This window comes from Gorilla gorilla, chromosome X (assembly GCF_029281585.2).
Source record: "Gorilla gorilla gorilla isolate KB3781 chromosome X, NHGRI_mGorGor1-v2.1_pri, whole genome shotgun sequence".
In the NCBI taxonomy this organism is placed as follows: domain Eukaryota; kingdom Metazoa; phylum Chordata; class Mammalia; order Primates; family Hominidae; genus Gorilla; species Gorilla gorilla.
In genome coordinates, this window is record NC_073247.2 from 13,951,548 (window position 1) to 13,968,948 (window position 17,401).

General features: G+C 50.1%; 1 protein-coding gene across 3 annotated transcripts in view; it reads right to left on the reverse strand.

Annotated features, from left to right (window-relative positions):
* The window catches only part of LOC101127525 (protein kinase cAMP-dependent X-linked catalytic subunit), a 109,029-nt gene extending 91,980 nt beyond the window's left edge, over positions 1–17,049 (reverse strand). Inside the window, exon 1 of one of the 3 annotated variants that reach the window (XM_004063745.5) lies at positions 16,509–17,049. In XM_004063745.5, coding sequence (XP_004063793.2) covers positions 16,509–16,674 — 166 coding nt within the window. In that variant the 5' untranslated portion in view covers positions 16,675–17,049. The remainder of the gene's footprint in view (positions 1–16,508) is intronic. The other 2 variants (XM_055376373.2, XM_055376372.2) reach the window with 2 other exon arrangements.
* Between the last annotated feature and the right edge of the window lie 352 nt (positions 17,050–17,401).

Genomic DNA, 17,401 nt, shown 5'->3' on the forward strand with positions numbered 1-17,401 from the left:
AAACAGAACAGTTGCATGGGTACTCGAAGCGCAGGTTCCACGGACTGTGTCTTTCTCACCATCGTAAAATCAAAAAATCTTCAATCGAACTATCCTAACTCAAACTACCATAACTCAAACCATCATAAATGGAATCATCATAAATTAGGGATCTTCTTTATAAGACAGACTTTTTTTTGTTTGGCTGGACGCGGTGGCTCACAACTGTAATCCCAGCTCTTCGGGAGGCCGAGGCAGGTGGATCACTTGAGGTCAGGAGTTTGAGACCAGCCTGGCCACAAGGCAAAACTCTGTCCCTACTAAAAATACAAAAAATAGCCAAGCATGGTGGCATGTGCCTGTAATCCCACCTACTTGAGAGGCTGAGGCACGAGAATCACTTGAACCCGGGAGGCGGAGGTTGGGGTGAGCCAAGATTGCATCACTGCACTCCAGCCTGGGCGACAGAGCGAGACTGTCTCAAAAACAAACAAACAGACAAACAAACAAAAAGCTACCTACTCACCAGGCACAGTGGCTCATGCCTGTAATCCCAACACTTTGGGAGGCCGAGGCAGGAGGATTATTTGAGGGCAGAAGTCTGAGACCAGCTTGGATAATACGGCAAACCATCCCCACACCCCCGTGTCTACTAAAAATACAAAAAATTAACCAAGTATGATGGTATGTGCCTGTAGTCTCAGCTACTCGGGAAGGCACGGCACGAGGACTGCTTGAGCCCAGGAGGTGAAGGCTGCAGTCAGCTATGATTACGCCACTGCACTCCAGCCTGGTGACAAAGCAACACCCAGTTTCTAAAAAAAATAGAAAGAAGTCACTTGCTCTGTCTTCACCACCCTGCTATTAAATTGGAGACCTGCTTCCTGCACACTCTGTTACTCCTTTATCTGCTGGGTCACTAATCTGAGAACAATCCTACTTCTTACTTTCCTTATCACCAGGCAATGTTTGTTTTCATTAATCACAATGTCCTTTTTTCTTCTTTTTTTTTTAAGATGCGGTCTCACTCTGTCACCCAGGCTGGAGTAGAGTGGTGTGATTATGGCTCACTGCAGTTCCAACTTCCAGGCTCAGGCGATCGTCCTGCGTCAGCCTCCTGAGTAGCTGGGACCACAGGTGCTCGTCGCCATGCCGGGCTACACTTTTTTTTTTTTTTTTTGTAGAGACAGGTTCTTACCGTGTTGCCCAGGCTGGTGTTGACCTCCCAGGCTCAAGCAACCCTCCTGCCTTAGCCGCGCAAAATGCTGGGATGACAGGCATGGGCAACCGCACACAGCCATGAATCACCGTGTTTTCTTTACACAGTCTGGGAACCCCAGCTGAGAGTCACACAGAACATGGTTTCTGGAACAAGGGCATCCCAAGGGAACAATTGACAAAATCGCCTTTTGGAGCACACACAGGTCTACCCAGGGGCACTGTCTGTTCTGCTCACTCAACAAGAACACCAGGCAGCCAGCTAGGGAACAGAGGATTCCTTTCCCACACAATGCGGCCATTCTTTCCTGAGCAGGTGGGTGGGCCAGCCGCTTAGTTTCATCTGAACATTTGCCAACATCCAAAGAATTAGAGTGTTTTCAGCAGCCTTAAGCGTTGTCATGAAATCAGCCAAAAACCTGTGATGCGTATGGCTGGGTGTACAACTACGGATCTTCTAGTGACTATCGTATATGCTGGCATACCACAGAGCCACAGACGCAGGAAGAAATGCAAAGCATCCCACTGAAAAAACTCACCCACTACATAGAAAGAAGCAATTTTTCTCTTTTTCTCTTTTTTATTTTTAGAGAGATGGGGTTTTGCTGTGTTGCCCAGGCTGGTCTCGAACTCCTGGGCCTTGAAAGGTGAGAGTGATCCTCCCACCTCGGCCTCCCAAAATGGTGCAATTACAGGCATGAGCCACCGTGTCCAGAAAAAGAAGTAGGTTTTCACTTTTTGTTGTTGTTGTTGTTATTGTTGTTTTGTTTTGTTTTGTTTTTGTCTTTGTGGTTTTTTCTGCATGTGTTTTGTTTTTTGTTTGTGTGTGTGTGTGTATTTTTTGAGACAGGGTCTCACTGCCGCTCAGGCTGGAGTGCAGTGGCATACACAGTGGTGTGATCTCGGCTCACTGCAACCTCCGCCTCCCGGGTTGAAGCGATTTTCTTGTCTCAGCCTCCTGAGTAGCTGGGATTACAGATGCCCCCCACCACACACCCGGCTAATTTTTGTAGTTTTGGTAGAGACAGAGTTTCACCATGTTGGCCAGGCTGGTCTCAAACTCCTGACTTCAAGTGATCCGCCCACCTCAGCTTCCCAAAGTGCTGGGATTACAGATGTGAGCCACCCCACCCAACCAGGTTTTCACTTTTAGAAAGGTGGAGAATCTATCCCAGACCACACACTCGCCCACCATGCCACAACTTCCAAAATTCTTTTTTTTTTTTTGGAGATGGAGTCTCGCTCTGTCACAGATGTGTGCCACCACGCCCAGCTAATTTTTATTTTATTTTTTTGAGACAGAGTGTCACTCTGTCGCCCAGGCTGGAGTACAGTGGCACCATCTCGGTTCACTGCAATCTCTGCCTCCCAGGTCCAAGCAATTCTCCTGCCTCAGCTTCCCAAGCAGCTGGGACTACAGGCGTGCACCACCACGCCCGGCTAATTTTTTGCATTTTAGGAGAGACGGGGTTTCACCATGTTGCCCAGGCTGGTCTCAAACTCCTAAGCTCAGGCAATCCACCCACCTCAGCCTCCCAAAGTGCTGGGATTACAGGCGGGAGCCACCGTGCCCGGTATTTTTTAAAGTTTTTTTTTTCTTTTCTTTTTTTGAGGCGGAGTCTCACTCTGTCACCCAGGCTGGAGTGCAGTGGCACAATCTCAGCTCACTGCAACCACCGCCTGCCAGGTTCAAGTGATTCTCTCATGTCAGCCTCCCAAGTAGCTGGGATTACAAGCACCTGCCACCACGCCCAGCTAATTTTTTGTATTTTTAGTAGAGACGGGGTTTCACCATTATGGCCAGGATGTTCTCAAACTCCTGACCTCAGGTGATCCACCCGCCTTGGCCTCCCAAAGTGCTGGGATGACAGGCGTGAGCCACCGCGCCCAGCCAGGTTTTCACTCTTAAAGAGGTAGAGAATCTCCATCCCAGGTCACACACTTGCCCACCATCCCACAACTTCCAAAGTTCTAAATGAGCATCAGAAACACTACAGCCAAATGGCACAATTTCAATGGAGAACGCTTTCAGTGCAACCTTACTGTTTATTTTTACTTTTCCCTTTGAAGGAAGACAAGCTCCCGGAACTCACACAGCTGTCCTGAAATGCATCGTATTTAAGGACATGCCTCTGTAGCAGGTGGCGGCTGCCTTGTTTTCTGCACTTATTTCTGTGGCTTTTTGGGTGAAGAGGCGACTGGGAGTGTTGATTACACAGAGGAGGAAGCTGGAGCTAAAACAGCACCAGCTGAGTAAGAGAAACTTAAAAAAAAGCAGAGCTCAATCAGAGCCTAATAGTCACAAGCTATGAACACATCAGACTACAAAACACCAAAATTAGGCGGTGACCTTTGAAGGTCAAAAGGGATGGAGTTTCCTAACAGTTTTCCTCGGTTACAATTCTACTTCTTCTAGGACCCTCTGGCTTGTGACAGCCAAAGCACCAGCTCAGAATCTGTATCAAAATACAATGTTTCAGGAAATTCCAGAAACCTAAAACGAGTGGAAAAAACGAAAGAAAAACCAGAGCAAAACGCAATGTAACTGAAAACAGGAAGTTAATGGAGAAACATAAAGGAAACCCTAAGCTGTTTCTTTGCAAAGACTGATGAAATTGATAAACCAGAATCTATTCTCAAAATAAAATCCTAACCTATTTAAGGATAAACTAAACAAAAGCCTTAATACATAAAATCAAGTCCAACAACAACTATTTGTATTCAACTATCCAGGGAATATTTTGAGTCGTTACTGAATTTTTCCATATGTTTTTCTTTTACTTTTTTCTTCTCTTTTTTTTTTCCTTCTTCTTTCTCTTTTTTCTTTTCTTTCTTTTCTTTCATGGTCTCACTCTGTCACCCAGGCTGGAGTACAATGGTGCAATCATAGCTCACTTTGACCTCGACCTCTTGGGTTCAAGTGATCCTCCCACCTCGGCCTCCCAAGTTGCTGGGACTACAGGCACGTGCCACCACGCCCAGCTAATTGTTTTTTTTGTTGTTGTTGTTGTTGTTGTTTTGGAGAGACAGGTTTTCACCATGTTGCCAAGGCTAGAGGCTAGTCTCGAACCCCTGGCCTGAAGCGCTCCACCCACTTCAACCTCCCAAAGTGCTGGGGGATTACAGGTGTTCAGCCACCACGCCCAGCTCGAAAATCAATGAAGTTGACAAGACACAATCTGTTTTCAAAAGAAAATACTAAACTGTTTAAGGACGAACTAAAGAAAAGCTTTAATAAACAAAATCATTCTATTCCAGTGTCCAGGGAATATTTTGAGTCATTACGGACTTTTTTTCTATATAAATTATTTTTTTCTTCTGTTTTCTTTCTTCATCTTTTATTTCCTTTTCTTTTTTTCTTTCAGAATGTTGCTCTGTCACTAAGGCTGGAGTGCAGTGGCGCCATCATAGCTCACTGCAGCCTCCAACTCCTGGGCTCAAATGATCCTCCTGCCTCAGCCTCCTGAACAGCTGGGATTATAGGTATGCGCCACCACACACGGCTGATTTTTTTTATTTTTTGTAAAGACAAGGTCTCACTATGTTGTCCAGGCTAGTCTAGAACTGCTAGCTTCAAATGATTCTCCCTCCTTGACCTCCCAAAGCACTAGGATTATAGGCGTGAGCCACTGTGTGTCGCCTATTTTTTCTGAAGGTGTCATTGTAAACAAAATCAACAGCCCATGAAGAGGAAATTCTAGACAAGTTGCTTTCTCAACACCTTTTGATTTTTGGAATCTCATCCAAGCTGGATTTTGCGATCTTTGAAGAATAATTCCCTATGACATTGTCTCCAACCATAAGCTAGTTCTGTCAGCGGCATCTGAACCAGAGCAACTCCATCTTGAAGAGGAGCTGGGTAAAATGAAGCTGAAGCCTGCTGGGCTGCATGCCCAGATGGTTAAGGCATTCTAAGTCATGGGATGAGATAGGAGTTCAGCACAAGATGCCGGTCATAAAGAGCTTGCTGATAAAACAGGTTGCGGTAAAGAAGCTGGCCAAATCCCACCCAAACCAAGACGCCAACAAGAGTGACCTCTGGTTGTCCTCACTGCTACACTCCCATCAGCGCCATGACAGTTTACAAATGCCACGGCAACATCAGGAAGTTACCCTATTTGGTCTAAAAAGGGGAGGCATGAATAATTCACCTTTCATTTACCATATAATCAAGAAATAGCCATAAAAATGGGCAACCAGCAGCCCTTGAGGCCGCTCTGCCTGTGGAGGAGCCATTCTTTTACTCCTCTACTTTCTCAGTAAACTTGCTTTCACTTTACTCTATGGATTTGCCCTGAACTTTTTCTTGCGCGAGATCCAAGAACCCTCTCTTGGCGTCTGGATATGGACCCCTTTCTGTTAACAGCTCTGTTCCCTCCACTCTGGTCCTCTTATTGCCAAGACTCCAACATAAGCATGCATACCCAAGTAAATGCAGGCAGGCTTCACAGGGTCCCCCTCTGCCTGCCCATCCAAAGAGATCTCAGGTGCCCTAAGCATGACAAAGCACTTCTTTCTTCTGTGCCAAGGTTTCTCTGGCCACACCTGTGTGCAACCCTTTTGTTCTGCAAAATGACTCCCAAGGGAATGATTCACCAAGGTGAAAACATCCACCAAATTAGTTGTCAACGATTTTAAAAGAACCCTCCACAGGCTGCCCTCCAAATCTCTTTGATGGGGTGCCTCCCCAGTATAACATCCAAAATAACTACCTCGGAGAATAATGTAATGCCCACACACAACGCATGCTAAGTAAATGGTAGCGTGGGTTGCAAGGATCTGTGTGGACTTGTGCAATTTAACAGGAACTGCGTGAGACAACTTCCTTTTTCTATGTCCTGGTGAAAAATTCCAATGGATTTTTAAACAGGTACGAGGGCATGGAGGCCAGCAGGGAAGACACTGTACAGAAGGAAGGTCTGTTTTTCTTTTTTTTTTTTTTAATTGAGGCAGGGTCTCACTCTGTCACACAAGCTAGAGTGCAGTAGCACAATCGCAGCTCACTGAAGCCTCTACCTCCCGAGCTCAAGCAATCCTCCCATCTCAGCCCCCCGAATAGCTGGGACCACAGGCATGCGTCCCCATGCGTGGCTGATTTTTTTTCCCCCTTTGTAGCAGTGGGGTCTTCTTATGTTGCCCAGGCTGGTCTCAAACGTCTGGACTCAAGTGATCCTCTCACCCTGGCCTTCCAAAGTGCTGGGATTACACGTGTGAGCCACCGTGCCCAGCCGTATTTTTCAAACATATTAAAGAATGATCAGGGTCTAACCTTGACAGTTCTGGATTAAGCAGGATGGAAAGGCCCAAACTAGTCATATGGACAGTTTTATGTCCTCCTCTCTTCTCTTCTCTTCTCTCCACCTTATGAGAGAATGAGCTGGGCATGGTGGTGTGTCCCTGTAGTCCCAGCTACTTGGGAGACTGAGGCAGGAGGATCACTTGAGCCCTGTAGTTTGAGGCTGCAGCTGAGCTATTGATTGCACCCCTACTGCACTCCAGACTGGGCGACAGAGCAACACCTTGTCTCTAAAAAACAAAAAACAAATAAAATCATGATAATCCCTTGACCTGGCCACTGTATCATCTGACAGAAGACATGAAAGGCTGGAAGAACTGCCCAGAGGTGTCCCACAGGAAATTCCTCCGTAGGAAACTCACCATACTGGCAACAGCCTCCCACACTGACAACCTCTGTGTGGTCTCCTTAGACCACAGGAAGGTGGAAGCCATCAGTGCTGGAGGGAGAAGGAATTTCCATCCTCGCACCTGAGTCTCCTCTGCAGATCATTTACATCTTCACTAAAGGTGTTCAGACAGGGTAGGGTGAGTCTCCTGGATGCCTATTCTGCCATCATGGGAGAATTGCTGGGAGGCTTCAAATGCATCTAATGTGTTTTTGGGTTTTTTTTTTTTTTGAGATGGAGTCTCACTCTGTCACCCAGGCTGGAGTACAGTGGCACAGACTCGGCTCACTGCAACCTCCATCTCCTGGGTTCAAGTGATTCTCCTGCCTCAGCCTCCTGAGTAGCTGGGATGACAGGCACCCACTACCGTGCCCAGCTAATTTTTGTATTTTGGGTACAAACGGGGTTTCGTCATGTTGGCCAGGCTGGTTTCGAACTCCTGACCTCAAGTGATCTGCCCACCTCGGCCCCCAAAGTGCTGGAATTACAGGTGTGAGCCCCCACACCCGGCCTCTAATGGCTATTTATCATGTTTTCTCCTACTCAGATCAAATGCAAATGCCAACTGGACTTTCACTTAAGATCCTAATGGGGAAGCAAAATGTCCATCATCCTGTCTCACCCAACACAGCACAGAATCGGAGACGCCGGGAAAACATGCCCACCCGAGAAATGCAGCGTGAAAACGCTCCAGAAAGGAGGAGCTTCTTGAAAGTATTGGTTGCATTAGTTTCATTCTTCTTGCACAAGGGAACCTTGGAAAAAAAGGAGCCTGCCAAGTTTACCCGCACACACGTGAGTATTACCAAATTCATCCACATGCCCAGGTTTCTGTGCAAACAATCTGCCCTCTAGCACCTGTGTTTCTGTCTTGCTCCTCCAGTAGGATACGAGATTTGCTTCTGGGATTCTAAAGTACATAGGTCAGGCAGGGCGTGGTGGCTCACGCCTGTAATCCCAGCACTTTGGGAGGCTAAACTGGGAGGATCACTCGAGGCCAAGAGTTCAAGACCAGCCTGGGCAACATGACGAGACTATCTCTACCAAAAAAAAATCAAAACAATAGCCTGGCGTGGTGATGCACACCTGCAGTCCCAGCTCCTCAGGAGGCTGAGGTGAGAGGATCCCTTGAGCCTGGGACATCGATGCTGCAGTGATACCACGTCACTGCACTCCAGCCTGGGTGTCCGAGTGAGACCCTGTCCAAAAAAAAAAGGAGTGAGATAATGCCGTATTTGTCTCTCTGTGCCTGGCTCATTTCTCAGAGCATAATGACCTCCAGTTGCATCCACATTGTTGCAAATGACAGGACTTTATTCTTTTTACAGGCTGAATAGTACTCCATTGTGTAGAGACCACATTTTCTTCACCCAGTCATCTGCTGACGGGCAAGTGGGTTGTTGCCCTATCTTGGCTGTTGTGTGACTCATGCTGCAGTGAACCTGGGAGTGCAGGTATCTCTTCACTGTATGTGGTTTTAAGCTACTATATTTGCAGTCCTTCATTCCAGCAGCCACGCAAGACTAAGACAGTGTGAAAGAGCATAAAAGAGGTAATGACAGACCAGCGCATTGCAGCTGCCTTTCCATGGACCCTGCCGCGTGGGGTGAATAGAGCCCCATCTAAATCCATTTCGGCTGCCATCACAAAACACGGCAGACTGGGGCTTAGAAACAACAGACATTTACTGCTGTCAGTCCTGGAGGCTTCAAGTCCAAGATGAAGGTATGGGAGATTCAGAGTTTGGTGGGGACCGGATTTCTAATTAACAGACGGTGCCATCTCGCTGTGTCCTCATATAGTGGAAGGGGTGAGGGAGCTCTCTGGGGTCCCTTTTATAAGGAAACTGATCCCATTCATGAGACCCCACCCTAGTGACCCCATCACCTCCTAAAAGCCCCGCCTCCTAACACCATTACCTTGGGGATTAGGGTTTTGACATAAGAATCTTGGGGTGGGGGACACAAACATGATGATGGTGGCCCCAGACCTGGTTTTGGGACTGGACCCACCACAGTAGAGGACCACGGGGAGGCCACCTGGAGAAACAGGCAGAGGGGACCCGTCACACAGAAACATCGGTTCCACCTTCTCACCCTGGGCTTACCAGGAAGCTTCTAACCACAGACTTTTCTAACAGGGAAAACGAGGTCACAATTCTAAGTAAAGCACTTTCAGCTTTTTGGAAGGGATGCCTTGGGGCTTCCTCTGTATTTCCCCCAAGGTTTTTCTTTTCTTTTTTTTTTTTTTTTTTTTGAGACAGAGTCTTGCTCTGTCGCCCAGGCTGGAGTGCAGCGGTGCAATCTCGGCTCACTGCAAGCTCCACCTCCCGGGTTCACGCCATTCCGCTGCCTCAGCCTCCCCAGCAGCTGGGACTACAGGCACCCGCCACCACACCCGGCTAATTTTTTTTGTATTTTTAGTAGAGACGGGGTTTCACCGTGTTAGCCAGAATGGTCTCAATCTCCTGACTTCGTGATCCACCTGCCTCAGCCTCCCAAAGTGCTGGGATTACAGGCATGAGCCACCGCACCCGGCCGGTTTTTCTTTAAAAAAAAAAAAAAAAACCACAATGTCATCAACATTACTACCTTTTTAAGATATATCTCTCCCTCTTTTTTTCAACTTTACATATGCGATTTCATGCTGGAGAGAAGAGGAAACTGATGGATAGAAAAGGTTTACTTTTTGGAGACCCTACAGTGTGCCAGGCGCTGTGTACTAATCTCCCTTGATACTTTATTTTTGACATAGGGTCTTGCTCTGTTGCCCAGGCTGGAACACAGTGGCACCATCATGGCTCAGTGCAGTCTCCACCTCCTGGGCTCAAGCAATCCTCCTGCCTCAGCCTCCCTAGTAGCTGGGACTACAGGTGCATTCCATCACACCCAGCTACTTAAAAAAATTTTTTTTTTGCAGAGATGGGGTAGTGCTATATTGTCCAGACAGATCTTGAGCTCCTGGGCTCAAGTGATCCTCCCACCTCAGAGTCCCAAAGTGCTGGGATTACAGGCGTGAGCCTCCACACCTGGCCTCCCTTGAATTTTTATTTTTTGAGACAAGGTCTCTGTCACCCAGGCTGGAGTGCAGTAGCACGATCTCAGCCCACTGCAACCTCAACCTCCTGGGCTCAAGCGTTTCTCATGCCTTCGCCCTCCTTTGATTTTCACAAGTATGTCTCTTCCTGGTGGGGGTTGTCTGCTGCTTTCGAGAGTTTAACGTCTCCCTTCTTTGCAGCGTGCCCATGAACTGTAGATGACTCTGCTTTTGTCGTCCAATCCCAGTGTGCATGCCCTGCTTTCCCGGGGAGGAGGCAGCGTGCTGCAGGCGAAACCCATTGGGCACACAGCATCCCTTCTCTCAGACCCTCTTTCCCATTAAGAAAATAAGGCTACAAGCATGGTGGATGCACCTGTAGTCCCAGCTACGTGGGAGGCTGAGGTGGGAGGATCACTTGAGCCCAGGAGTTCGAGACCAGCCTGGGCAACATAGCAATGTCCATCTCTACAAAAATAAATACATAAATTAGCTGAGTGTGGTGGTGCACGTCTGCAGTCCCAGCTACTTGGGAGACTGAGGTGGGAAGATTGCTTGAGCCTGGGAGGTCGAGGCTGCAGTGAGCTGTTGATTGCACCACGGCACCCCAGCCTGGGCGACAGAGTAAGACCCTGTCTCTAAAAAAAAAAAGCAAAAAGAAAATAACGCTAACGTTGTCATGGTGGAGCTTCTGCCCATAGAGAAACTAATGTACATATCGTACCCGTCCAGTACTTGGCATCAGTGAGTGTCATAAAGAACAACTGCCGATAATGCCATCATCCATTCATTTATTTATTCACACACAGAGTCAACAGCTTGTCCCTGTCTCTGCCTGCGACTTTCCCAGCTAGCACTGAAGGTTTCCCACCTCAGGAAACCCCAGGCACATGAGGAGGGTTGATTTCTCTATTCATGCAGTGGATGGTCTTGGGCACACACTAAGTGCCGGGTCTGTTCTTTGGATGTGGGAGATGAAAGCAGCTCCAACACACAGAGGTCCCTGCACTCTTGGCATTTATGTGCCAACAGCGGAGGCAGGCGGAATGCTTGAGCCCAGGGTTTCAAGTCTAGCCTGGGCAACACAGCGAGACCCTGTCTCTTTTATTTAAAATAAGTCCTGCACATGTATCTTAATTTAACTTAAATTTAACATGTATTTTAACTTAAATTAAAAAAATAAAATGAAATAAACAATGAAGAGGAGAAACCGGCAGGACTTCTATCCTTGGAAATGTTCTCTGATGTGTAATATTTGATCTCATCTCTTGGCATCTGCGTGATGCACTTAAATGGAAACTGTCATTCACACATGCATGAGCCTGTCTCACACGGAGCACCCACACAAGATAAATAAGATCAAAGGGCTGAGCTCCACTTTCTGTGTATTGTTAGGCTACAAACAACACTCCTAATTGCTATGTCAACACTGCCCACAAGGCTGCTGATTTATGCACACAGTAGAATCTCACCAGTTCAGATGCCATTCGTCCAGGCAGCATGCTGTGTGACAGACAGGGTGGGGATGCCGTGGACTCAATGTCTGTGTCCCCCCAAAATTCCTGTGTTGAAATCCTCACCTGCAAGGTAATGGTGTCAGGAGGTGAGGCCCTAGGGAGGTGATGAGGTCGTGAGGTTGGAGCCTCATGAATGGGATCACTGCCCTTATAAAGGGGCCCCAGAGAGCTCCCTCACCCCTTCCACCATGTGAGGACACAGCGAGAAGGCGCCATCTATGAACCAGGAAGCAGGTCCCCACCAGACACCAAATCTGCCATACCTTGATCTTGGACCTCCAGCCTCTGAACTGTGAATAAATGTCTGTGGTTTATAAGCCACCCAGTCGTGGTGTTTTGCTACAACTGCCTGAATAGACTAACTTGAGGCATTAATAAGAACCCAGCAACAAGGAGAGGAAAGGAAATTCTGGCCAATTCAGGAGAACCAAGGACAAGAGAAAACCTACCAGTATAAGCATTTTAGATCTGAGAACCATGTATCATTAATTATGAAGATCTCCTAGCTCTTAAGAAAATAAAATATTTTCAGATTGTATAGTGTGTGAATGTTTAAAAAAAAAAAAGTGTCTGGCCAGGCACGGTGGCTCACGCCTGTAATCCCACCTCTTTGGGAGGCCAAGGCGGGCGGATCACCTGAGGTCAGGAGTTTGAGACCAGCCTAATCAACATGGAGAAACCCCATCTCTACTAAAAATATAAAATTAGCCAGGCATGGTGGCACATGCCTGTAATCCCAGCTCCTCGGGAGGCTGAGGCAGGAGAATCGCTTGAACCCGGGAAGCAGAGGTTGTGGTCAATACACTCCAGCCTGGGCAACAAGAGTGAAACTCTGTCTCAAAAAAAAAAAAAAAAGTGTCGAGCAAGACCGAGGGGTGGTCTGTGGTGAGGGAATTCATCCTGCACCATGGTTTGGAGGGTGGTAGCTGCTAAATCCACACACTGGGTAAAACTGCACAGAACTCTACACACACACTCGCAAACACAAATGAGCACCTTTTGAAAACTAATAAAGGCTGAACAAGCCGGGCACGATGGCTCATGCCTGTATATAGTCCCAGCACTTTGGGAGGCCAAGGCAGGAGGATTGCTTGAGCCCAGGAGTTCAAGGCTGGAGTGAGCCGAGATCGCACCACTGCACTCCAGACTGGGCAACAGAGTGAGACCCTGTCTCAAAAAAAAAAAAAAAAAAAAAGCTGAACGAGGTATGTGTTCTCTTTAATAGGGATATACCAACATCGATGACATGGTTCTGATATTGTCCCACGGATATGAAGACGTCACCATGGGGAAGTTGGCTGAAGGGTCCATGAGACTCCAGGTACTGTTTTTGAAATCTCCTGTGAGTCTGTATTTCAAAAAATATATATTTTTAATAGGGGTCTAGGAACTTTGGAGTCTTCCTCATCGTCATCGTGTGGGACAGGTTCTGTCATTATTTCCCTTTCAGATGAGTAAATGCAGAACTAGGCTGAGAAAAGGAAAATGAAATGTGGACCCAAAGCCTGTCCACCGGTTTACCTGTTGAATTACCTCCTTCCTGACAGGTTAACACTTGGGGTACCCATGACAAGCAAGCACTGGGTTGTAGATGCCAAATGATTCCATAAGGACACTTCTGGGAAAAAACCTAAGTATTTTTTACCTGATATATAGAGAAAGGAATTCTCAAGTGGTCATTTTAAGTAGGAAGATTGATAAAATAAGGCTGGTAGATGGCTGCACAGATTCATCCTCTTCTCTCTACATAGGGTAAGTTTTTCATTTCCATAATATCATTTTTTTATTTTACTTTTTATAGAGAGGATCTCGCTCTGTCACCCAGGCTGGAGTACGGTGGCGTGACTGTGGTTGACTGCAGCCTTGACCTCCTGGGCTCAAGCGATCCTCTTGCCTCAGCTTCCCAGGTAACTCAGGTACGCGCCACCATGCCCAGCTAACTATTACTACTATTTTTTTTTTAAGAGATGAGGGTCTCACTATATTGCCCAGGCTGGTCTGGAACTCCCGGCCTCAAGTCATCCTCCCACCGCGACCTCCCAAATAGCTGGGACTACAGGCACGCACCACTGTACCTGGCCCTGAAATTTCTTTTTTTAAAGCACAATTGTTCTCCATCATAGGAACAAGCATGGCTTGGTTATATGAACAAGAAATTTGAAGAACCAGATTGAAAACCATTTTTTCTCTGAGGACTAGTATGACTGTTCTGATCCAAAGTTCCTAAAACTAACTCGGCCTTTACACCAGACGCACTCCAGAATCCCTTCACGCATAAAACAGAAAAAAAGAATCCATTATCAGACTTTTCACAACTGCAAACTGCACTCTTTCTTCCTAACTACCTGAACTTGAGGAAAACTGGTCAATCTAGAACGCTGACAAGTTTCTTTTTCCCTCTGTCGCCCAGGCTGGAGCGCAGTGGTGTGATCTTGGCTCACTGCAACCTCTGCCTCCCGGGTGCAAGCAATTCCTCTGCCTCAGCCTCCTGAGAAGCTGGGATTACAGGCGCCCGCCACCACGCCCGGCTAATTTTTGTATTTTCTCAGTAGAGACAGGGTTTCACCATGTTGGCCAGGCTGGTCTGGAACTCCTGAGCACAAGTGATCCGCCTGCCTCAGCCTCCCAAAGTGCTGGGACTACAGGTATAAGCCACCACACCCAGCCTCTGATTGGCTTTAAGTCATAGAAAATAGGATTGCTCAGCTGGCAATCTGCATACAGATCCCCTCTGCCCACCCCCCAAAAAGTTCAGTACTCCTGCGGGTGCTTGTTTGGGGCCTGAGAGAATTAGGAATGAGGGCAAAAGAGCACTTAAAAGCAAACTTATGTTCCTGCAGTGACAGTTTAGGATGAAGAGAGGTCACACCCATCCAGACTGGGTTTCAACTCCAGACTGAGACTCAAGCTCGCCCCTCACTCTTCTCCATCACGCCTTGGAAAACAGTCCAAAGCTGCTGTAGATTGTGGCTTAGAGACACAATCGTGAAGGATCTAAAAGGCTTAGGATTTTATAAAATGTATTATTTTAGGTGAATCACACTCAGATTGCTCTTTAACCAACAATAAAGAAAGGGGCTTGGATAAAAGGTTGCAGATAATGTCACCAAAGCTGTGAAGTTGTCATGAGATAGTGTTCTAGACATGCATGCAAACACACACACACGCACCCCTGGGTCCTGGTCCCCTGCTGTCCAATGAGTGTGGGATACCTAGCCCTCCTGTCACACCCTTGGAGCCCATAGGAAGTTATCCTTGAGAAAGGAGCATCATCCTCATTAAGAGAGCACTGACTGGACTGAAAAAAAAAGCTGACTCTCCGCCCAGCCAGCTTGGTCCCCAGAGGCAGCAACACTCTATTTTTAAGGATGAGGTTACCCGCTGGGCACCCTAAGCTGACTTGACGTCAAACTGAGTGGCCCCCTGTGACACCAGAACCCCTCACCTCTGCCGCCCTCCTGCCCACATCCTGCTCTCTGCCCCGGCCTCCAGCCCCAGCTCCACCTTTCCCAAGGGACCCATGTGGGTGCCCCAAAGAATGACAAACGCTGGTGCTGAGTGCCAAGGAACGGCTGGACCTCATCAATTTTCCATTGTCGAGTTGTATTTCCACCTACTGTGGCGGCTGCGCCAGTCAGGGTTCCTGCCCCACCCTTCTTCCCCGCAAAACACACCCAGCTCTAAGATTAGCTCAGGACAGCTTTCCGGGGGGACCAAGACAAGGGGGAAGGCAGAGAGAGAGGAGGGAGACAGAAAAACCAAGACCGGAAGGGGACAGGGGGAGAGACACCAAGAGACAGAGGAGGAGAAATGCCGAGAGACACGAACAGAGACAGAAAGAGGGAGAGAGAAGAGAAACAGAAAAGAGAGAGAGAATGAGATAAAGAGGAGGCGGGAAGGAGAGGAGAAAGAGAGAGGGTCTCCTCCCACTCTGTCCTTCCAAATTCAGGCTTTCCTCGTGGGCCCTTCCTCAAGGTCTAAGTGGCAAAGAGGTCACTGAAGGAAGCTAAGTCCCCTCTTCCTCAGCGGTTCTAAAGGCCCCTTGTATGCCCGCTGGTCTTCCTAAGCCATAAGCTATGGCCTCGAGCCCTTGGGCTTCCCAGCCCAGCTTCCTCCTTTCCAAAATGAGGACAAACAGGAGTTAGAGGGCCTGAGAGCCGACGCCTCACCAACACACCCAGGACAGCCCCCTCTACTCTCCCATTTATTTTCTTGACAGCCAACACCCCACTTAGCCATACGGAGTCCCTAAGAGGCACAGGCGGGCCGATGACAACTGTTTAAATCCAGCGCCCACGTTCAGTTGGGATATTCTGACCCACTCAGGGCTGCTCCATAAAGCAGCGCGTGTCCGGATGCAAGCGCACCGAGAACTCGAAACCTCTCTGTCAAGCTGCCCATTCGGGGTTAAGTGCAAAGACAGAGGACAAAGGAAACGGATAAAGCGTCCGATACAAGAATTACCCATTTCAGAGGCACAAGACGAAGAGCACAGGCGGGGTCAGGACATGTTAGGATCCGTCCCCAGCGCTGCCGTCCTCGTCCCCACAGCGCCACGGGACACCTGTCCCCCACAGCCCAGCTGCTCCTGCAGCCCCTGGAGAAATCTGTACATTCCCTGCCGCTGGGCACACGGGGAGGCTGGCCTAGGGGAGGCCTGCAGGGGTCTTCGCACCCCGCGCCAGTGTCCCTGGGGCCGCTGCCAGGGAGGGAGCACGAGGTCCCCCAGGCGAGGTGACCCGCAGGAGGTTTTGTGACGTCGGACGGCCCAGGCCCCCGAGTGCTGTCTGTGCTGGGGGTGGAGGGTGGTCTCCGAGAGGAGCCGTCGGCATTTCAGGTTAGGCACCCGGCCGGTCGGGGGTACTTGCCTGGGCTGGGGGGCTGGGGGGCTGGGGGGTGCGCTCCACCCGGGAAGACCCGGGGCGCAGGTGCAGCCCCGCACGGGGACTCCGAGCCGAAGTAGCGGGTCAGGGCCCTCCCCAGGAGGTCGGCACCCAGGGCCCTTTGTCCTACTACAACGTCCCGGCCACGCCGCGCGCCCCTGTGGGCCCAGTCCCCGCCCGCACTCACTCACCCACGGTGGCCAGCGTGTCAAAGTCCTGCAGGCTGTACGCAGGCGGCTCCGGCGACAGCGCCTCAGGGCTGGGGCAGAGCGCGGGCGCCCCGTCGGGGGTCTCCTCCGCCACCTTGCGGGAGTCGCTCTCCGCCGCGGCCGCCTGGGCCAGCCCGGGCGCCTCCATGGGGACGCACTCAGGTCCGGGGCACCGGGCCAGGCCGGAGGGCTCGGGGAGCCGGGCTTCCCGGGACGCAGCCTCGGAGGGCGGCGCGGCGGCGGCATCAACAGAGGCTCCCCATGCGCGCTCTCGCCTCCTGGTGCGCGGTCCGGCGCGGCTGACGGAGCGACGGGGACAATGGCTGGGCGGCGCTCACGGCACAAGCAGCAACGGCCCCGAGTGGGAGCGGCCGCCGGCCTCGGGGGGCGGGCACCGAGTGCGGGACGGCTGCGGGGAAGGCGGGGGCCGCGGCCCGGGCTCGGGGGGCGAGGCGGGGGCCCTGCGCATTCCCGGTCTCGCGCCCGCCGCCTCCTCCAGCTCGGTAGCCGCGTGCGCGCTGTTGGGGCGGGCGGAAGCCGCCTGGGCGTGACCGCGCCTCTCCCCGCCCTAACCCGGCCGCGGGGCTGGGGGCGTCGCCTTCGCGCGCGCTCCGCCCCCGCCCCGACCCAGCCCAGGAGCCGGAGACCCGGGCGTGCGGCGCTGGGGAGGTGCCCACGCCCCCTCCGCGCCCGGGGCACCCCTGGGGTGGGACCCAGGCTGACTTCTCCTCGGGGACGCACTGGCGGGCCACCCGCGTCGCTGCACCCAAGCCCGGAAGATGGGGAGGCGAGGGGGCCCGGGGACAGGGAGGGCGTAGCTCAGCAGAAGTGAAGTTCAAAACTAAAAAGTGAAATTGGCGTTTGGGGAAGAGAGG